We start from the raw sequence: 22,263 nt of genomic DNA, 5'->3' as shown, positions 1-22,263 counted from the left end.
TGCCATCCCTCACTACATCTTTCGGGTCTTCCTCTCGCATTCCCACGGCCCATTCTAGCCAGGCCCCCCCCCCCCCCCACATCAGCCCTGGGTGATTTTCTTCCGGACTTTCATCTCCACCGGACGCATCCCCTGTTCACACGTTTGCTCGCTGTGGACTATCTCCCCAACTAGAATGGAAGTTCAGGAGAGGAGGAACATCTTGTCTTCTATTCTGTGCAGCTCTAGCCTCAGACCCCAGCGTAGGGACTGACTGGCGCATACTAGGTGCTCAGCGAAGCGAGTGGAAAGCATGAATGGAAGTTTGCCGCGCAGCAGTGCCAGGCAAGACCCAGGCGGCCCAGAGATCCCCGCTGCCCAGAAACCTGGGACCCCAGGGGGCTATGGTTCCTTTTCTCAGAAAGCCCTGCTCTCCAGGCCCTTCCCTCCCCAGCCAGTCTGTCCCCTCTGCCACTCTGCCAGACCCCATGCCACCCGGGGTGCCCGCTGAGAGCAGGGCCGCCGGCTCTGGCCTGCCCACTCTGCTCTCGCCGGGATCTGGGGGCCGCCGTGCAGCGCCCCAGACCCCCGCGGCCCCGGGGTGCGGGCTGTCGGGCGGGCGCCGGCCCCGGGCATGCTCAGAGCGCTCAGGTCCGGAGGCGGCGGCGGTGGGGGAGGAGGAGGGAGCGGTCGCCGCCGCCGCCGCCGCCGCCGCCGCCGTGCGCTCGCGGGCCCGGGCGGAGCTGCGCAGTCTTCTCGCAGCTGCGCCAGGACAGCCGGCGCGCGGCCGTGCCCACAAGTTGCCGGCAGCTGAGCGCGGCGCCGCCTCCTCCTGCACGCAGCCCCCCCCCCCTCGCCCACCCCGCGGCGGTGGCCAGCTCCAGGACGCACATCCCGCGGACGCCGACCCCAGATGTAAAGCGGGACCGCAGCCGCTCGCCCCCAGGCGCATCCACTGAGTCTCCACAGCGTCTCCTGTGCCAAATCCCTCGGCTGGAAGATGTGGCAGCCGGCCACGGAGCGCCTGCAGGTAAGGGGCACCCCGGCAGCCGGGGGCCAGCCTGGAGGAGGAGGTGCCCCGGCCACAGGAGCCGAGCTGGCGCCTTTGCCCACTTGCAGGGATTTGCCCAAAACGATCGTGTAAAACGGACGGATAGGAACATGATGCTGTCGGCTTAACCTAGCGCCGGGCATCGGCGGGGACGAGGGGTGATCAATTGACGAACGTATTGCTTTGGGTGTCAGAACTTTCGGCCCGGGGGTGCTTGTGTGATGGAATAGGAAAGGTTGGACTTTCTGACCAGTAATTTTAGATTGCATTCCACTAACACAATTTTACTGGTCTGGGGTTAGTTAGGGTTTTTGCATCCAGATTTTTCCCCTTCTTTTTGTCTCCAGGAAAGACAGAGCAAATGATTTGTGAAAGCATCCGTTTGCCAATATAATTTGGAAATATCCAGCTTGGTTTGGCTTGGTCATGGTATGCTACTTATTTCTCCCCCCCCCACCCCACCCCCCATTCGTTGGCGCTCTCTCTGATTCTACCCTGAACCTAAGCTTCCCCAGCTATTTGAAAATCAAAAGTTAAGTTCAGCCAGGAATAATTATGTCCTGGGTCATCCTATCACAAGTTGTTCACAGCTGTCTACTGGAATCCCTTTCCTTTGGATTCTGAAGCTATGGCGTTGGGAAGGAGGTCAAAGTGAGAAGGGACTGTGTTTTCAGAGGGGACACTTGGGACTCTGGAATTGCCCTGCCTCGAGGTTTGGTGACGACTGCCTTTAGCTCGCAGACATTCTCAAGAGGAAGGGCAGCAGGTCTAGCCAGATAAGACCCACTGAGTCCCGTTAAACTTCTGGCAGGCTCAGAGCCACACTGTTCCCCAGTCAAGTTTGAAGAAGTGTTTAAGTGGTAAAATATAGCACTGTTGGCGGCCAAGTGGGTCTGAAGAGTTAGGACGGTGCAGGCCAAGAGGCCCAGCTGGCTCGGACGGTTTCTCAATAAAACGTCAAAGCTGCAGACTGCCCCTCAGATGCTGGGAGAGGCTAACCTGTGGGTTCTCATCCTGATTCACCTGCCAACACCGCTGCATTTGGCAGTAGCGGATGTGCCGCAGCGCCCATCCACGCCTCTCTGGGCCTGAGATACGAAGGGACTGGGTCCACAGGAACAGAACTGGAGCAATCAGGCCAGCCCTCCAGGGTTTCAAGTGGACTAAACAAGAAAAGGGACCTTTGGTCTTGGGGATGGGGTGGTAGGTGACCAGCCTGTAACCTCCTCCTTGTCTTAGTAAGATATCAACACTGGGCTCTGAGTGATTGGCCAAAGGTGATGTCAATGCACTTCGGCAGGGACACCAGTGACCAGTTGTGCATTTGAATTCCCCCTTCAGTTTGGGGCATGGATTCTGTTCTAAAGGAGGTGGGTGGCAGAGGGGTGGAGGGAGGAGTGTTCCCCATCAAGTGAGGTGGGTAGCTCTTGGGAGTCCTTAGAGAGCTGAGGCCACGCTTCCTTAAGGTGGGTCTTATGGCCCGGTAATCAGTGCCTCGGCAGAGTTTGTGGATTTTTGTCCCTTGAAGTTATTTCTGCCGGCCTGTTTGCTTTCAGGACTCCCGTGTGCTGCAGAGCCCGTGCCCCTTGGCAGGAGGGAGCTCTGGCTTGCCTTCGGCGTGTCAGTCATTACTCACTGGAAATGTCCTCCTGGCTCTTCTGTGAAATGTACACATGCACATTTGGCAAGAGTCTGGTTTATTACAGTTTGTGTTTGCAATGCACTTCTTTCATTTGGAGACGTCATGTTGAGAGAGCCCTGGCTTTTGGCTTTCGAAAGCGCAGGTAAACATGACTTATCCCTGACTCAGATCAAGGCACTGTTGGACGGTGCCTATCAATATGGGGCTTAACCTCATGCTCCCCAAATTTAAATCAGGAAACAGCCTGGTGCTCTTTTTACAAAACCACCTCAGGCCTCGTGATGCTCAAAGTGCGCCAAATGGAGGAAAAAACCCACAAAACTTCATATTCGTGGCTTCTTCCCCAAGAGCCTCCGGATACTTCTTTGCAGCACACACACTTTGTGGGTTTTTCCTTCTTGCTCTGGGGGAGGGAGATGTTGAGTGTGAGGTGGCGAGTGAGCTGCTTGCAATTCTATTTTATTTGCATTCCTTGTGGTTACCTTTTTCAGGGTCCCTGCTGTCTGGGAGCTTTTTCTTCCCCTTTCTGCCCTCTAAGGCAGGGGTCCCCAAACTTTTTACACAGGGGGCCAGTTCACTGTCCCTCAGACCGTTGGAGGGCCGCCACATACAGTGTTCCTCTCACTGACCACCAATGAAAGAGGTGCCCCTTCCGGAAGTGTGGCGGGGGGCCGGATAAATGGCCTCAGAGGCCCGCGGGCCGTGATTTGGGGACACCTGCTCTAGGGGAATCATCCTAGAGGAACGTTGCTTTCTGGTTCCTCAGTGCATGGGGTGCATCCACTGGCCCAGCCTCTGTGGCCTTGGACACGGCCATGGAAATCGTGTCCCACCAGGAAATAAGTGATGAGTCCTGCTCTTTGAGGAAGGCCCACCTTTCTCGCACAAATCTTTTTGACCTTCTCATGTCACCTCATTACTATTTTTTCATTAATTTTTTTTTATAAATAAATTTTTATTATAATGGGGTGACATCAATCAATCAGGGTACATATATTCAAAGAAAACATTTCCAGGTTATCTTGTCATTTATCATTAATTTTTAATGCAAACATTCTAATTGAGATGAGCTGAAGTGAAGAAGGCAGCTTCCTGTTGGGACTAGCAGTCAATGTATTTGCACAGATAGCTGGAAGCACAGGACACAAGGGACATCGTCTTTTCTTAGTTGGTTTTGGTAGTTCCTATTTCAGGGGGCCCATTTCAAGGGCCCAGGGCCCAGGGAGAGGGGCAGAACTTTGCTGAGGCTTGGCAGTCACCCTCCGATTTGAGTCGAGCTGATGGCCTCTTTCATCTTTCATCTTCTTGGATTATCATGATCAATATTTATTTATTTTTTCCTGCCAAATAAAATGATGCTGATGTTTTCTGATTGGAAGTGTTGCTGCTGTCTGACCCAAATCCAGTCCAGGCGAAGCGACCCGTTGCCCCGAGCAGGCCCGAGCTGGGTAATTTCTCATTCAGTCACACAAACCGCGGCAAGTTCCTCTGCTCCCTTGAATGTTAAAAACTTCGGCTGCAACCCACTCGAGCTCTGGCTGGGAGCTTCTGCCATGCAAAACGTAATAGGATCGAAAGGGATGTGAAGACTTAAATTACTACCCCAACTTTTAAAAACGAATAAATCCGAATTCTTCTCTTTCCCCTTCCCATCGGAGCAACTGACTTTTGTTCTTGAAGGGACTGGGTAAAGTTATACATTTTTAAAGAGAGATTTGAAATAGGCTCCATGCAGAGAAGTAAAGGGGGCTTTTCAGTAGAAAAAGGCTGTTTTGTTTTTTTTTTTAATAGAGATGAGGTGACTTTTGGCTTTATTATTTAAATTGTGCATGCATGGGTGTCCTGATTGTCTTGATTACTGGGCTGGGCAGCTCCTTGAGAAGGTATTGACTCATCCATGCTGGAAGGGGGACTCGCTCAGACATAAGGAATGTCTGCTTCCCCGGGCATATGTCTTCACCAGGCTCTCAGATACATTTTTCTTCGAGTCAGGAGTGGAGGAGAGCCAGAAAAAGATGGATGCGTGGAGACCGAGTCAGAAACAGAGCAGGCCGACGCATCCCTGCCCATGGTGTGTCTGTTACAAGGACGGAGTGGAATGGGATGGCGAGAAAGTACGGGAAGTAAGTTCGGATTCTCACGGCGGGGTCCGTGCACAGCCATCTTCTCCTGAAGCATTCTGGGCAGATTGCAGTCTAACCATTGGCCTGCCTCCCCTGAGGTCGAAAGTCTCCACGGTGGGTTCAGAAAATGTGGAGCTTTTCTCCATCAAGCTAGATTGTTCCATCTTAGCCTGGGCCATGTTTGCCCTGCGTCCCCACTTTCCAAAGGAGGGTGGAAAGAGGAAGTCTAGTGAGACAACCGGAGCCTGAATAAACTGTCTTTGGGCTGCTTGTTAATCAACTTCTGGCTGATAAAAAGGCTGATGTTTTAAACGAAACAATATTTGGAGATTTTAAGGGGGAAGAGCCCTTCTTCTGCCAGAAGTGTCCTGCCCTTTCTCTGCTTGGTCATATCTGCTAGATCTCGCCTCGGCTTGGAGTGTGGATTGTTTTCGATTTGTTTCTCTATTGTCATGCCATGTCCTGTCCGCTTAGTCCCCGAGAAGCGAGACGGAAGAACCCTCCAGAATGTCAGCTGGAGACCGTTAGACCTGGGCCAACCAGGCAGAGGGAAACCCTTGGCGGAGAGGACACATTTCTAGGCGGACCAGATCGACAGAGAACACGGAGCAAGGGAGACGATGCCAGCAGCCCACATTTACGGAGCACGTGCCGGGCGTGTGTGGCACTGTCCTCAACGGTTTTATTTGAATGACCCAGTTCATGGGTTATGTACCTCCCCCTGTGCTAGATAAAGAAGCTGAAGGCTAGAGAGTTTAAACCATCTGGCCGGGGCCAGACAGCTGGAAATGAACTGAGCTGGAATGCGAACGGTTTGTCTCTGGAGCCGACATCTTAACCACGTCTCTGTCGTCCGGAGGGATGAGACGAAGCAGGATGCTCGACCTGTGCTGGTGCTGTTGTTGCTAATGAACAGAGCGAGAGCAGCAGAGGTCTTGCTGGCTCAGAGAGGCCGCTGTCCTGGTTCTTGCTGAGGCAGAGTGTGGTTGCCTACGTTAACCGAGGGCGACCTTCTTTTCGGTGGCCCGCACCGAAACTTAAACCGAAATCCCCAAGTGCCATTTGAGAGTCTCTTCAATGGAAGCGCATAGCATTTATTCAAACTAGATGCTGCTGCGGAAGCTGGTAATCAAGCCCAATCACGTTTGTGGGCATGCCTTGTTTAGACCAAAAATGGGGGAAGGGGGGGGAAGCAGTTGGAGAGGTCAGGAGCAATTGCTTAGGGACCAGTAGTGACTTCTCGAACAGAGCCACAGGCTTCTCACTACATCCTTTCTAGGGTCTGTTGTTTTTCTTCATTCCTCGTAGTTGAGCAAGCGCAAAGCATTGGGCCTTATCGTGTGTAAAGGCAACCTGAAGTTATCATTTAGTTTGCTTCTCTCAGAACGAAAATGCTATCTTATTACATCATTGGGTCTTCCTGTGAGTTTGTCAGCAAAATCTCTCTACCCAGTGACTTGCAAAATGCTAGCCTTGGGAAAGCCTGTCTGCCCCTTGGTTATCCATTGCCTAATGTTGACTGTGCTGGGTTATCTTGGGGTGTTAGGCAACTTTTGCATTTTCTTTGATGTTCCAGATTAGTTCTCTCCTCCCTCCCCCCATTCCTTCCAACGGCCTTCTTCATTCTACCATGTGAGTTATTAGTCCATGAATTGAATCTTAGAAGAGTCGGCCCTGGACAGCCTCAAGGCTCCCGGAGATGAGGCTCTCTTCCATAGTCCTGTTTTACTCCGAGTAGCAGCAGTTCAGGGACTCGTTAGTGGTCAGCAAATAAAACTAGCCTAGAAGCTCTCAATGACTACAGTGTGCCTCGCTCAGCCCCGTTGGGCAGAAATCTAAACGGAGGCTTTGTTTAAGTGGCGTAAGAAGAAATAGTTGAGATGTTTGTCCACAGACCTCCTTAGAGTCTTGCGGAATTAGTTACTATCATTTCATCCCAGTTTAGCTGCTAACCAGTGATACAGCAGTTTTCATCCCAGTTTAGCTGCTAACCAGTGATACAGCAGTTCTCATCCCAGTTTAGCTGCTAACCAGTGATACAGCAGTTTCCATCCCAGTTTAGCTGCTAACCAGTGATACAGCAGTTTCCATCCCAGTTTAGCTGCTAACCAGTGATACAGCAGTTTCCATCCCAGTTTAGCTGCTAACCAGTGATACAGCAGTTTCCATCCCAGTTTAGCTGCTAAGCAGTGATACAGCAGCAGCCAGTCCACCAGGTCTGTGCCCTCAGGGCACGGGCTGGCAAAGGACAGCATCAGCGAGGAGGCACAGCCTGCTTTGTGCCGCGGGCATCGTTCAGGGCTGCCAAAGTCTCAGGGAGCTCTCTCAGGTAAAGCAGATGCCACTTGGGCCGGCTCATCTTCCTGAGGTTTCTTTCTCAGGCCTGAGGGCTGTGGCCTCCTCCCCCCTCCCTCATTTGCAGCAACCAAGGTCTTACTTTGATAAGAGAGGTTTCAGTAGTGAGCAAAATACCATCTATCTCCTTCTGCTTGTTGAAGCCCATGGATTAGATGGATCTGGAATTCTTGGTACCTTTGGCATTCATAACTCACATGGCTACTGAGGGACCCTGGTCTCCATGTCTTTACTCTTTGTTGTGGGTTCACTTGAGTTCCCCCCCAAAAGATGTGATACAGTCTCACCACACTATATGTGAATGTAGTTTTATTTGGAAATAGGGTCCGTGCCGGTGTCATAGAGTTAAGATGAGGTCATACGGGATTAGGTAAGGCCTGAATTCGGTGACTGGTGTCCTTATTAGGAGAGATTTTAAGAGGAGACACAGGACAGAAGGCCATTTGAAGATGGAGTCAGAGTATGAAGTTATGCTCCCCAAGCCAAGGAATTCCCAGGATGGCTGGCAACCAGCAGAAGTGAGAAGTCTCAAGGGTGGATTGTTCCCCAGAGCCATTGGAGGGAGCATAGGCCTACCTACACCTCGATTTTGGATGTCCAGCCTTCAGAGCGGTGGGAGAATACGTTTCTGTTCTTGAATGCCACCCAGTCGGTGGTATTCTGGTAGAGCAGCCCGAGGATGCTAGTATACCGTGTTGCCTTTTCACTGTGTTCTCTGTATTTCTAGAGAGCTAGGTATGCCCAATGTTGACACGCCGGGACAGAATGAACGTGCTTGTATAATGTGCCCTTGTGAATGCTGAGTGTGAATTTACTTAGAGTGAGTTTGAAAAAAAAACAACAAAGGAAAGCAGCCATTGAAGAACAATTAGGACATGTTCTTTCTTCCTCCCGTGTCTACTTCCGGTCAACATCCTAGGAAGAGGCAGCCAGTGGGGGGCCTCCGGAAACTGCAGTGGGCGGCTGCTTCGCGAGAGAGTGCGCTTCCGTCATTTCAGTGGCGGCTGGTGTGTGCAGATCATCACTGGAAGGTGGATCCCAGTGACACGTTTCCAGACGGGCGGAGAGCAAGGGAGGGCTAGGCTGAGATCCTCCAAGCAGCCGGGTGTGCGCAGGGCCTCCGGGCGGCGGGACTCCGGGCCTGACTCTTCCCGACCAGGGAAGCACGCGGGCTGACCTTCTGGTCCTTTCCAAATCGGCCCGCAGGACAGCCTCTGCGTGTGTCCCGTTGATTATTTGTATCTGGTTGAATATTTTGTTTTGTTTTCATCCTCACCTGGTAACGGTATAAATTATTTCAATGAAGAAACCCATGCCTGTGCGGGGACTCGCTTGTAAGACAAAAACATAGATGTCAGTGAGAGTCGTAGCCCTGGCCTTCCTGGGAAAACGCTTTCTGCTGCAGCTGCTGATGGCAGATGTTTCCAGTCCCGGCGAGGGTGGGGGCCTGGGTCACTGCAGAGTGGCTCGCTGGGGTCGCTCACGGTTTAAAATGCTGTTTCACTTTCCATCCATCCCCCACCCCAGGAGGCAGTGAGTTAGCGAATGACTGTGTGTGTGTGTGTGTGTGTGCGCGCGCGTGCTTGCGTGAAGGGAGAGGCGTGGATGGAAGAGAGGGGCTCTTCCTCTGTCGCCCTTCCCCAAGAAGAGATCCATCCCAGTCCTCGCGTGACCCGTCTTTCCTGACAGTGTCTCTGATTGTGGGCCCGAGGATCAATACACAGCTTCCGAAGCCCCTTCTGCCCACGGCGTGCTTGGATATGTTTGCTGTAGGACGGGCGGCTTTTCCTCAGGTGTGTGTGACATCCGGGTGTCCAGGCCACCTGTGCGGTGGGGTTGTGGAAACTGCTGTTACCTCTCTAAGTCTGCTGCGGATGTTCCCTGGGGACCGAGCGGGGGCTGTGGGACCACGGTGTTGATGCGTGGCTCTTTGGCTCTTGCCTTAAATTCTTGGTAGCCTAGCCCGTTAGTTTCCTGAGGGGGCTATGACAAAGTGCCGCAGACTGGGAGGCTTAAGCGACAGACATTTCTTGCCTCACAGTTCTGGAGGCTGGATGTCTGAAATCAAGGCGTTATCAGGGTTGATTCCTCCTAAGCGCTGCGAGGGAAAATTATTTCCAGGCCTCCCACCCAGCTCCTGGGTGTTTGCGGGTCACCTTTTGCATTCCTTGGCTCGTGGCAGCCTCCCTCCAGGCTTTGCGTGGCGTTCTCCCTGTGTGTCCAACTCTCTCCCCTCCAACTTTCATCCAGTCGTGTTGGATGGGGGCCTGTTCCCCGCCAGTGGGATCTTCTTTTAATTTAGCTAATTACCTCTGCAATGACCCTATTTCCAAATAAGGTCACATTCTGGGAGTTAAGATGACTAGATATGAATTTTTGAGGGACACAATTCAATTCATAACACTTAGTGTGGAATACTTTTTTTTTTTTTTTTTGAGAAGCCTCCATTCGCCAATATATTTCTTCCTATGTAGACCGACCCTCTGAAAAAAAAAAAAAATAATGAGAACTTTTTTTCCAAGTAGTAGCGCCACTGTGAAATGGAGGGGCTGGGACATCTGTTACATGTCATGGGGCCCTTGCTACTCTTTTACACTCAGTTGAAAAAAAATACAGAATAATATCTGCTTAGGGCAGTGGTTCTCAACCTTTCTAATGCCGTGACCCCGCAATACAGTTCCTCATGTTGCAGTGACCCCAAACCAAAAAATAATTTTGGTGGCTACTTCATAACTGTAATTTTGCTACAAGTTGAGAACCGCTGGCTTAGGGTAACCAGGTAACAAGTCAGACAGTTTAGAATTTAATAAAAAGAAGTGAATAATCTTCCCTCATTCTCATTTCTTCCCATGAAGGAAACTCACGGGATCCCTCTGGTAGCTATTTTTCCAAAAGTTTCCCCAGATTTTTTTTTGCAAATGTATACGAATATGCAGATGCCGATTTAGGCTTTCAAGGATATAAGGATAGAACACACGCGTCCCTCTGCAATTTCTTTTGTGTGTGTTTACTTTGTCCCTGAGAAAGTTTCAAGGGTATCACTTCTGGTCTGTACCTCAGCTCCCACTCGTTCCGTTGAGACCCGTGGAGAATTCTGTGGGGGGGCTGGACGTGGGATCCAGCCAGTCCTCCCTGACCCGGGCAGGGTTTCGGTCGCGTCCCTGTCCGGTTTTGTTTCCCTGTCAGTGACACTGTTCTACGGATCTGAGCCTCCTCCCTGTCCTTGGGTTTCTTTCGACGGAACTGCTAAAAGTAGAGTTGCTGAATCCATGCCTTTTGCATTTTAGCGGCTGTCAAGGAGGACCTTTCCTGGGAGTTCTGCTTTTTGATCACAAGTGTATGTGATTTTGACAAAGGTGCAAAGCAGATAGTTCACTGGAGAAAGGAGAGTCTTTTTTTTTTTTTTTCTTTTTTTCTTCAGTGAAACGATGCTGGAACAATTGCCTATCCCTATGCCAAAAACAAAAACAGTACCACCACCACCAAACCCCAAACTTCAATCCACGGCTCACTTATCCCGTACACAAAAATACCCTCAAACTGCGTCACAGACATCCCTGTAACGCCTAAAACCCTAAAACTTATGGACAGAAACAGCAGAGCATCCCTGTGACTTCATATACATCTGTGTCAACAATCAAGATAATGAACAGATCTGTCGCACCCAAAACTTTCTCTAGTTTCGGCAGAGATTTCTTGGAACAGTTAACAGAAACACGTCCAGTAAAAGAAACCTTAAATAAATTAGACTTTGCCAAACTTAAAAAAGTTCTGCTCTTTAAAAGATTTTTTTAAAAAGAGAATGAAAAGATAAGACACAGACTGGGAGAACATGCTTGCAAATTATATACTTATAATGAAGGACGTATATCCAGGCTATATGAAGAACTCTCTCAATACTCAACAGTAAGATAACGTGATTATTTAAAAAAAAATGAGCGAATGATTTGAACAGAGACATTATAGGGATAGGAAGTAAGCACATGAAAAGATGTTCAATGAAGCATCCACCGGGTATAATAAAAACAAATGTCGGAGATAGATGTAACTTTATTGGCCAGTTTCACCTGCGCAGGGGCGAGTTCCCTGATGTTCGGAGACACCGTGAGCTGCAAATGGGAACCGCCCCGGGCGCTTACAGCTAGTTCCTTATATATCCTAAGTAAGCAAGCATAAATACAGAAGCAAAAATAGCGGTCACTTATTTGCTAAGGGAGTTGCACATAGCATAGCAACAGGGGCTGGGTCTAGCTCATTGGCGAACTTCAAACATAAACTTCTGATAAGGGTCTCTAACCAATGGAATGCAAACGTTTGTCTTCCTTTGTTCTTAGCCTTACGGGTCCCTATCCTTACCTCCCTGTCTCTGCGTCTACACTCTGGCAATCCCAGCACACTTTCCTGAATCTAACAATTTGATCTTTTCTTGATCCTTACATTCAACGTCATTACGCAGTAGGAAAATGCAAATGAAAACTACAGTGATATAGCACTCCACCAGTATAGAAGAGCTAAGAATAACACCGTGTGACTTCCCCGGGTATTGGTGAGGATGTGGAGGCAGCAGGGCTCGAGGCACCCCTGGTGGGATGTAACGTGATGGAGAGCTGATTAGTAGTTGCCTGGGGCTGGGACGGAGGAAGGGGTTTGAAAGGGCTTGAAGAAACATTTCGGGGTGATGAATACATTCAACATCTTGATTGTGGTGATGGTGTCACGTGATTATGCATATGTGAAAACTCTCAAGCTGTACAGTTTGTTCTAAATCCTCGCTGCGTACACAGAGCCGTTAACAGTGCGTGTAGGACGGACCTTGTTCGCCAGGCTCCGTGCTGGATGCTGGGGAAACTAAACACTACACAGTCCCTGCCCTAACGTCTGTGGATTCTGTGGCATATGAATGGAAATTTATGTGAAACGGAAAATGGAAATTAGAACATAGAATGTAAATAATGAACTCTGTATTTTTCTTCGAGTCCCATTTCCTCTTTTTCAGACGTTTCATTTAGCCCTTGAAAGGGTATTTTTCATCTATTCCAGTGTTGCCCAAGGATCTCAGAGAAACGAGTAGTTGAGCAAGAGGAGACATCCAGCCCAAAGGGGGAGAAGTTCGAGTTGGCACCTCGTGGGTCCTTCCTCACTCGGGATGGCCCTTTCTCATTGACGCTCCCAGGGGTCCCTTGGTCAGCTCCTTTTGGTGTGTTGGCTTTCTGGCTGACGTTCTCAGCTGGCTCAGTCCTCCGAGGACTTTTTATTAGCCCTGTAGCTCAGCATCGAGCTCTGGCCCAAGTGACCGGTACACTCAGGAGATTTTGCTGTTGAAAGGGTGGATTTCTGGGACTGTGACCCGTGTCAGGCTGGGCCATTCAGTGGAATTCACCATGCACAACCACAAATGGGTCTTAATTCTAGTTTGTGGCTGTCATATGCCTAGTAGATAGAGGGTCTGGATTTCTCATGAAATAGTTCCTTTTCTCAAAATTATGGCTACTAAAAACGTGGATAGGATGCGACAACTTTATCAATGGCCTTTGAGCCGTAGTAAGGAGTATATTGAAAAACATTCATAAAAATAGCTTTAGTTTAAAAATAGTTTTCCCCTCAAAGAGGAAAATTTGAGGCATTTGACTCAACCTCTTTTAAAGAAAATGACAAGAGCCCTGGCCCGATAGCTTAGTTGGTTAGAGCATTATCCTGATATGCAGAGGTTGTTGGTTCGATCCCCGGTCAGGGCACATACAGGAAGAGATTGATGTTTCTGTCTTTCTCTCTCTTCCTCTCTCTCTATAATCAATTAATTAAAAAAACAAAAACAAAAACAAAGTAAAGGCCAAGAAGTATAAGACTTGGTTCCATAACTATATGAGGAGATCACCTGCATGTTATCCAATCTGAGGTCCTATTGAGGTGATGGTGGCATCGTCATTAACAAACGAGAACAGCAGGTGTAACCTGAGCATCTCCCAGTCACCAGGATGTGTGCTCACCCCTATGCATGGTGGGTATGACGCTCAACTTCTTTTTCTAACTGAATTCGCCATGCGAGTAGAAGAAAGAAGTGCAATAGGTTGAGGTGAGGGACAGCAGACAGGCTAGAAAGCTAGGAAGAGGGGACACTGGGGAGTCGAGGAGGGTAAAGGATGTGCAGACAAAAAATGAGGAAGAGACGGAGGGTGGCAGGAGCCACACAGGCCCTCAGCAGCCCTGGCATGCGCACAGGCCCACGAGAGTTAGCTGTCACATGTCCCATGCCGCTGTTGGCTTTGGGTCCATTGCTCCTTCCAGCAAAGGCATCAGTGTCCCCACCTGCTTAGTGTTCTGACCAGCTTGGTGGACCGTCTGCTGTCTCGGAAAGACAGTGTTTTTTAGACAAAGAGCCTGGAAACTTTGAGGAGGGAAACAGAGCCGTGCGGAGCCCCAGGGGCGGGCTGTGTGGGGAGACGGAGGCGGTGAGACCACTCCTCCAGGCTGCAAGTCAGCCTGCCTGTGGCCCCCGGCCGGCTACCGAGCGAGCAGTGGACGGGCCGTGGGCTTTGCAGTCAGGCACCCTGGGCTACACGTGGCCAGTTCACATACTTAGGGGTTCCCTTGGGCCTCCGATTTGTATTTTCTCAACTTTGAGATGGGGATCGCAACACTTAGCTCCTGACTGTCAGCTGAGAGAAGGAAAGCAAAGTGCTGAGGGAGGTGTCCGGCCCGTTGTTGGGAAGGAGTGCGTCCTAGCTTCCCCCCCCCCCCTGCTCCAGACCCAAGGGGAAGTCAGGGAAGACAGCACCTCATTGTCGAGCCCGGCGGGGACGAGAGGTGTGCTGTTTCCCAAAGTGCGTTCCGCGGAGCACCAGCTCAGAGAGCTGCTCAATTGAGTCTTGCCACAAAGGGTTCAGTCTGTAAATAAGTTTGGGAAGCCCCCGGGGAAACAGAGCGAGCCTGGTTTACTGCAGGGCTTCTCACAGCCTGTATGTCGCCGCTGCCCCGTGAATTTCCAGGTGAGTGAGTGGATAAGCCCAGCCCCCTGTGAAGGATTTCCCCTGGTCTGGGGGGCTTCAGTACAGAACTCGCACTCCTTTAGGCTGACACACTGGGGGCCTGAGGTTTGTTTGACTCTTACCTTAGAGAACTGTTCCTTTGGCCCCCTTCATTATGTTTAAAACTTTACAAACTGGTCTCCAGGATTGAAAAATTAGAGAAATTCACAAGAATATCATCTGGGCTTGCTGGTTCTCTCTGCAGATGGGAGGGTCTCAGCTCCGTGTGGGCCTGGATTCTCACGTGGTGACCGCTGACTAGCTGGTGTTCCTTTGGGGTGGGTCGTGGCATCGGCTTGTCCCAGGCCGTACAGAGTGTATCTGGCTAATTCACATACCTGCTGGGTGCTTGCGTCTGGGACCCAAGTCCAGGTCGGGTGCTTCTGGGAAAACAGAATCTCAAGTTCACATAGTGCTGGACTCGGGACCAGATGGATCCGTGATCTCCTGACTCTTAAAGGCCAAGGTGACAATTGTGAGACCAAGTGTATTTGTAATTTCTTACCAGGCAACACTCTGGAACCCACCGTCCACTGCCCAGAGCCCAGTTTCTCTCCTGTCTTTTTGGGAAGCTGTGTGTTGGAATTTGCATGGCTGGAGTGGGGAGATGCCAGTGTTTCTTCTCTCCTGATATTGAGCATCTGGGAGGGCTTCCAGGCAGAGGTGACAGGCTTCACCAACTTTTCACTACAATGCAAATCTCAGTTTCCTTCATATGGCACTCTCATTGTTAGGGTATTGGTTCATCTGGGACACTATTACTGCCAACCATTAGAGGGAAGTTTAGAGGGCGGAGAGTAGTCTTTATATTTAAGAATCCCCATTTTACCCCCCCCCCAAAAAAAACCCACTCAAAAGCACTTTTGCTGATGTTTCCTAATCATTCTGGGAGCTCTGTGGCGGCATCGCATGCCTCCCCAGGCACGTCGTGTTCTCGTTACCTCTGCCCATGTCCTGCTGCGTTACAGGGTTATGATTACTTTTGGTATTCAATGTACATGGAACTAACCAGAAAGTGGCTTGAGCTATCAAACAATGGGTGAGCCCTCCCACCCTCAGCCAGTCTGCTTGGTTCCTGAAAGCACAAAGCTGGGTTTTTCCGGGGACCCCAGGATTCCCAGATCCCTCCGGCTCACGCTGCCTCAGCTCTAGGTTTGAAAAAGTTGCCTGTTGCTGCTCCTTTTGACCTCGTTTCAATAAAAGCTTATGAACTTCATTGGTAATTCTTCTGAAAATTATTGCACTCTATAATCAGATTCAGAGTTAGGTCAATGTATTATACATTTATTCATTCTTCTATCTAATCTCCTCTAATCGTCCCCCCCCCCCCATGGCACTGTTTAAAACCAGAAATTTATCTGGAATAGTTTCTGCTGCAGCAGGTTAACTCTGCAGTAGCAAAAAAGGAGAGACAATGTTGAGTGGAAAGGTCTTGGCAAATATGAAAGTTGGTCAATCAGAAAATGCAGTCATACCTTAGATCAGGGGTCCCCAAACTTTTTACACAGGGGGCCAGTTCACTGTCCCTCAGACCGCTGGAGGGCCAGACTATAAAAAAACTATGAACAAATCCCTATGCATACTGCACATATCTTATTTTAAAGTAAAAAAACAAAACGGGAACAAATACAATATTTAAAATAAAGAACAAGTAAATTTAAATCAACAAACTGACCGGTATTTCAATGGGAACTATGCTTCTCTCACTGACCACCAATGAAAGAGGTGGCCCTTCTGGAAGTGCAGCGGGGGCCGGATAAATGGCCTCAGGGGGCCGCATGCGGCCCGCGGGCCGTAGTTTGGGGACCCCTGCCTTAGATGCTTCTATATTTCTGAAGAGGTTGGCTTTTGGTTAGTTAAAAAGAAAAAACCTCAAGTGCTTTTGAAATTTTTATTAAATTAAAATAGAAATATTGAAACATTAAAATAAGACTGAAATAAAACCTTCAAGTACCAGTCGTATCAGGAAGAGAAGGATTAAGTTGTGCCTAAACACATAGAGTAAGGATAGCTACTCTAACTGAGCCAGAAGCTTTGAACTCGGAGCTTCTCAACAGCCTAAGTCAGAAAAGAAACACGATGAGTTACTGACAGTCCTCATTATCTACTAGAAGCATGTAAGTCAGCTCATCTGGAGCCGCAGACATTTTCCTAATTTGAAGACCCTGGCAATTATCATGTGGTTCTTTACTTGGGACAGTGTAACAAGAGTTTGTTGTGCAATAACATCGGTTGCAGCTTTTGCCAAAGTTGTCCCTAGAAGTTGAAAAAATAAACAAGTCAGTAGGAATGCTAAGAGTGTTTATGCAGAAGTAGAAGTGGACATCCATTTCTTTTCCTTCCTCGCTTCATTTCTCATCTTTGGTTAACAGCACCCTGATTTCGCTTTTGGCAAACTACTGTTCCCCCACTCCAGCGGGGATGGAGGGCTTGTTCAATTTAAGAGGGTGGGGTTCTCCATCACTGCGCCCTTGCTTAGCTTTGGGGTCGTTGTGTGTCCCAGATGTCTAGACTAATCAGACACTTTTCCCAGGAGTTAGGATCCTGAGCAGGATGACCAAAACGCTGCAAGTTGCTGCAGGTTGGAAGACGGATCCTTCCGACCCCCGGGACCTGAAGGAACTGCGCTGTCCTGCTGTGTAGAGCCGGGAGCGGCCTCCGCCCTGTCGTGCTTTCTGAGTGTGGGCCTTCTGCCCTCCTTCCAGGCCAGAGTCCCTGCAGTCATTTATTGATGTTTTTTTTCTGCTCGAGCGAGCCGGAGTTGGTGTCCATTGCTTGCAGCTGCAGACCCTGGATTGCTCTACAGGTAGAATTTTCCACAGACCTTCTGATATTCAGAGTTCAGATTCTGATCCACAAAATACGCTGTGGGAGGCAGAGCATACGCAAGGAGAAAAGTGAGGGGGATCGTGCTTGAAGGGTCTCAAAGATTCGAACCAGAAACCCAAGGATGCTCACGTGTCCTCCTGAGGGGTCCACTTCCCTTGTAAAGAGGGTGCATGCCTAAGTGAGGGATGAAGAAAGGCTGCAAACACTTTTTTTTTTGTCCCCTTGAAATTTTTAATGTACATACCCTGCCTTTAGTAGGTGCCACCGAACAGAACTAATCCTCTTTATCCTGTGGTCCTGGCCCGCGCTCCCCTGTTCTGGCTCATGGTGGGAGAAAGGCTTTTGTCTTCGTTGTTTATAAGGGTGGAGCCCTACTTGGGCATCTGCTATAAATCTTAAGGTTTTTATAACTTGGATGTCACCCTCACCTTCCTGCCAAATTTCTGTACTGAGAAAGTAGAGTGTCATTTTAAGTAATGATGCATGCACTGCGTCCAAAATAAATAATTTTGGTACACATTATAAAATGAATCGCTCTTGTCACTGAGTCTGGGATAGAGATGGTTTCAGGGATGCAAACAGCTGCTTTGGCCCAAATAGCCAAAAAGGACACAGTCTCAGGCGGTTTGAGCCTCAGATCTTGAGAAACATTTGTAGTTGTTGGTTAAAGATGTGAATGGCTCCGTCAAGTTCACTCTGGGACAATGTGGGTTCTTTAGCCCAGAAAGTTAAATACCTCTAACTTTGGCAGCCCTGACCTTCTGGGTAGAGAATGTTGTTCTCTAGTTAGTCTTCAAGACCTACTTTGCCACTTTGATTTTAATACAAGGGGGAAATCTTCAAAACAAAGCTGTCTGGATCCAGGAAAGTTCGTCTGCCGTGGGTTAGCTTGGACATCGCCTCAGCCCCTTCCCTTCCTGACCCTTCCCCCACTCCCTTGTCTTTCCTCTAGGAGCTTGATGCTTTGTGGAAAAATGACTGTCTTTGTAAAACTGCAAATTTAGGAGAGTGTTGTACAACCAAAGAAAATTCAAGTTAGTATTCTCCCCCTGCCCTGTGGAAATCCTCTTGGGGAAATTGAAATTATATTTAAATATTCCCAGAGAGTACAGCCAATATCTGTTTTAGGCTGTGGACTGACTGACTGGTCCAGCTCAATGGTTTTCTGGAAGTAAGGCAGTCTAGAGAATGAAGAATAGAGTCTGAAAACTGACTAATTGGTGCTTCCATCACTCGGCTGTGTTCATGGTAAATAGCACAGACTCAATGCTGATTTCTGTGCTCCTTGGCCCAGAGAACTGGCCTTTCTCTTCATAAGGTAATTTAATGCCCTTGTTGAACAGGGGCTGACCCGTGAGATATGTGTGTGCTCTGAAGAGGCGGGGTACCTAGGAGCAGGGCAAGCATTCAATGAAAACTTGGAGGAAGTCTCTTGGAAATAATACTTAATTTGCAAGGCTCTCAACTCTACACGGAAGGTAGATTTACTCTGTGATTTGGGGCCACATCTGTGTTTTCTCTCTTTTTATTTGACCCTCTTTCTTGCTTGCTTCTCTCGTCTTCCTTTCCTCACAATTAATAAGAATGAAGTTCTTCCCATTCCTGAATTTCTTTGAACTCTCTTGCTAACGGCAAGAGAATCCTTTAGGCATTTTTTTAATAGCTTTCTCAAGGGGCAAGCACCACCTTCCTTTTCTCCCATCTTTCTTTCAGCGGCTCTGGGTTCTTGGTGGGCTGCAAATCACAGCTGAAATGGAGAAAAACAAATTTGGCTATTGCTTCAAAGCCATTGCTTTTGGGGGCTATTATAAATTTTTTCTTTTTTGGCTTATGATTAAGAGGGCATTTATCTTTGCATTAGATGGTAATCAAAACTCATTTCTTGGGTCGTGGATGAGAGAGCAAATGGATTCATTTTCATCCAAGGACTGGAAGAAATTGATATACTGTTTATTTCTTGTAAAATGTACTTTAAAAGGTCTATCTTGGAACTTATCAGATGCCTATTTTTAATATGTGAAAGACTTAATGCTATTTGTCTTTTTTTTTTATTTCAATCATTGGCCCCTCTTAGTGGAACATTTAACTTTGCTTTGAAGCTATTAATGCCTACTGGTAAATAAAAAAATGTGTGATAGAGAAAATTATTTCTCATCTCTTGCATTTGTATGGGCATCTCAGATTCAGGAATTTATATGTAGCATAACAATTTCTTAAGTGTTAACATGTTTTTTTTAAGCTTCACATTATAAATAAGAGCAGAAGCCTGCCTCAGAAATTAATTAATTAATTAATTAATTAATTTGTATTTTTCCGAAGCCAGAAACAGGGAGGCAGTCAGACAGACTCCCACATGCGCCTGACCGGGATCTACCCGGCACGCCCACCAGGGGGTGATGCTCTGCCAATCCGGGTCGTTGCTGTGTTGCAACTAGAGCCATTCTAGCGCCTGAGGCAGAGGCCATAGAGCCATCCTCAGTGCCCAGGCCAACTTTGCTCCAATGGAGCCTTGGCTGCGGGAGGGGAAGAGAGAGACAGAGGAAGGAGAAGGGGAGGGGTGGAGAAGCAGATGGGTGTTTCTCCTGTGTGCCCTGACTGGGAATTGAACCCAGGACTCCTGCATGCCAGACCGACGCTCTACCACTGAGCCAACCTGCCAGGACCAGAAATTTAAAAGTAGATTAAAGTTGGCCAAAGCAGCAGGCAACTCATAGTCCTGTTACAACTCACATCCTTGGAGTTCTGGGAAAGGTACTACTGACAGAGGAATAGATCTGATTAAAATGTTCTTACTAGGGATGAATAATTCTTGACCTATGGATCTTGGAACTCATGAGGGTCATGGAATTATTTCAAGATATCTGTGAACCCAGTGCACATTATATAAATACATACATGTCCTATAGGCCAAAAACATACACCTTGTCAATATATCAACCACTTTTCAGATGCTGTAGGCTTTATTAAAAGACATATTTATTTAAATGCAGTATTGATTTATAGTGGCTTTGGACTCTACCTATATTTTCAATTAGTGAGTACTAAAATACTCTCTGTGGGTAAACATCCTTTCGGATTTAAAAGGGAGTGTGGTATTTGAAAGAAGCAGACAATACAGATGTGATTAGTGCCGAGTGCAGGGGGCACGGACACACTGAATCTGGTTGAGATTTGTCTTGATGATCCTTGTCGAATCCCTTTCTCCCAGGCTTTCCTTCTGACTAATGTTTATTGATCTTTTATGTTGGGTGAGGAGCCAACCTAAATTATGAGGTGGGTCTAAAGAAGTAGTCAGAGGAGCATCACATGTGCAGGAAGGTTTCAGTGAGTTAACTATATACAAAGAAAGTTGTTGTTACCACGGTGGAAACTTCCATCCTAAGACGCTGTGATGAGGGCCTTCTCGTGAGGGACACAAACGCTTCCCCTCAAGTCCTACACATGGAGGATTCCAACAACTCAGGGACAGGGACAATGCCACTTGGGCGTATGTTGTTTGGGAGAACAAATATTGAATTAAACTGGGACCATTTTTGCCCCCAGTTGAATCACAGAGTTCTGTTCGTAAGGCCAAGGGGGAACATGGCAAGTATTACGGCATCTCAACCACAAGTGCCAAGACAAGTTTAAAATGATGGCAGATGTGGACAGTACGGCATCCCCAAATTCTCTGAGTTTTCCCTGTTTCCCTTAGAACCTGGTGTTTTCCCCCGTGGTCTGGGCAATTACAGTGAGATCGGCGCCGTCCTCTGACACGAACAGTCCGTCGTTGCTGGTCTGATATGGTATCGGGTGGTGTTCTAGCCTGTCTTGCAATAAAAACATCTTGTCCAATGGCATGTCTTGAGAGTTGCCAAGAGTACTGAAAAAAGGAGACTTTGTGGTTAAGATAAAAATTTGCCTCTGAGTGTTTAGAAGTTTAGAATTTTTGTTTGTTTGGACAGATGCTATTTGGCTAATTTCTTATTTGGGAAAATGTTACTCTCGCTCCCCCCCCCCCCCCTCTCTGCTGTCTTTTGCACATTGGATGTGAGAAAATTATACGGATTAAGGCCGATGAATCAAAATGTCGGTGATTAGGCAGAACCTTTTGTTCCTCTCTTGTGTGCTCAGTGCGTGTAAAGAAGTGTCCTTATCAGATGCTGAGGAGTTGCTTTGATGTTTGGGCTCAAACTCCTATACCATCCTTGTCTCTCTCCATCTTTCCATGAACCCTGGACCATTTTCCATACTGCTGTGTTTTGATGTTGGCTGCTTTTCCTGTGTAGTCTCCTTAGTTGCAGTATTCTTCCTAACCCCGGGCTCTGCCCCGGGGACCATAATCCTGCTCCGGATGATGAAACTCTTCCCCTTCTGCCTTTCCTCATCTCCATCTGCCCAGTCATCCCTTTCTTCTGGGTGTCCGCACTTTGTTCTGATGTTGCAATTATCCCACTTAGCTCATCCTGCTTGCTCTGTTTATCAGAATTACTTGTGGAATTCCATCTCGTAGGTCTCTAAGCTGTGGAGGCGGGAGGCTGGCTCTTTATTCCTCATTACATGTCTCATTGCACCTGGAGTGATCCTTGGTGTGTAAAGCTGGGAATACAATACAAGCTCATTAAGTATATTTATGTGTACGGTGCTCCACTAACCTAATGAAGTTTTATAATTATTTGCGGCCTCTCATAATTTCTGTGGGAGCAGAAGCGAGAGGCAGTGTGGCACACCTGTCTCTGTCCATCGGTGAGGATGCGAAGAGGTTGATTTTGATTTTTGTATTTTGAGAGACAGAGAGAGAGGGAGGGACAGAGGCTATCTCTGCATTTATCTTTAGAGCTACCTATTCATGAGGACACACACCATTCTCTCTGCCCATATTAAGCTCTTTGGAACGTCCTGGGTCTCCTTGACATTTAAGTTAACAGAGCACACTGTATCTTTGTTATATTTAATTTCAGGAATGCAAGAGACATCAACAGTCAGAGCTATTTCTAAGAAAGTGTAATTAATGAAAATATAAAATATGGAAGCTGCCTTGCTTAGAGCTAAGTCTCTTTCTTGGTAATTGATGAGGATGGAGTTTCGGATGGGAGAAATTTTTAGGTTGCTTTTCCTTATGTAAGATAAACTGAACTGCAGTTGGGCATCATTAAGAAACCTGGAGGGGCCTGACCTGTGGTGGCGCAGTGGATAAAGCGTCGACCTGGAAATGCTGAGGTCGCCGGTTCGAAACCCAGGGCTTGCCTGGTCAAGGCACATATAGGAGTTGATGCTTCC

The 22,263-nt window shown here is 48.2% G+C and overlaps 1 protein-coding gene across 1 annotated transcript in view; it reads left to right on the top strand.

Annotated features, from left to right (window-relative positions):
- Nucleotides 1-657: 657 nt before the first annotated feature.
- PID1 (phosphotyrosine interaction domain containing 1) overlaps nt 658-22,263 on the top strand; it is a 221,761-nt gene continuing 200,155 nt past the window's right edge. Inside the window, exon 1 of the mRNA XM_066345922.1 lies at nt 658-1,009. Within this exon, the coding sequence (XP_066202019.1) occupies nt 980-1,009 (30 nt within the window). The 5' untranslated portion in view covers nt 658-979. The remainder of the gene's footprint in view (nt 1,010-22,263) is intronic.

Source organism: Saccopteryx leptura, chromosome 7, assembly GCF_036850995.1.
Source record: "Saccopteryx leptura isolate mSacLep1 chromosome 7, mSacLep1_pri_phased_curated, whole genome shotgun sequence".
NCBI lineage: Eukaryota > Metazoa > Chordata > Mammalia > Chiroptera > Emballonuridae > Saccopteryx > Saccopteryx leptura.
Note: the sequence above shows the minus strand (reverse complement) of the source record. Positions and strands in the feature narration are given on the sequence as shown.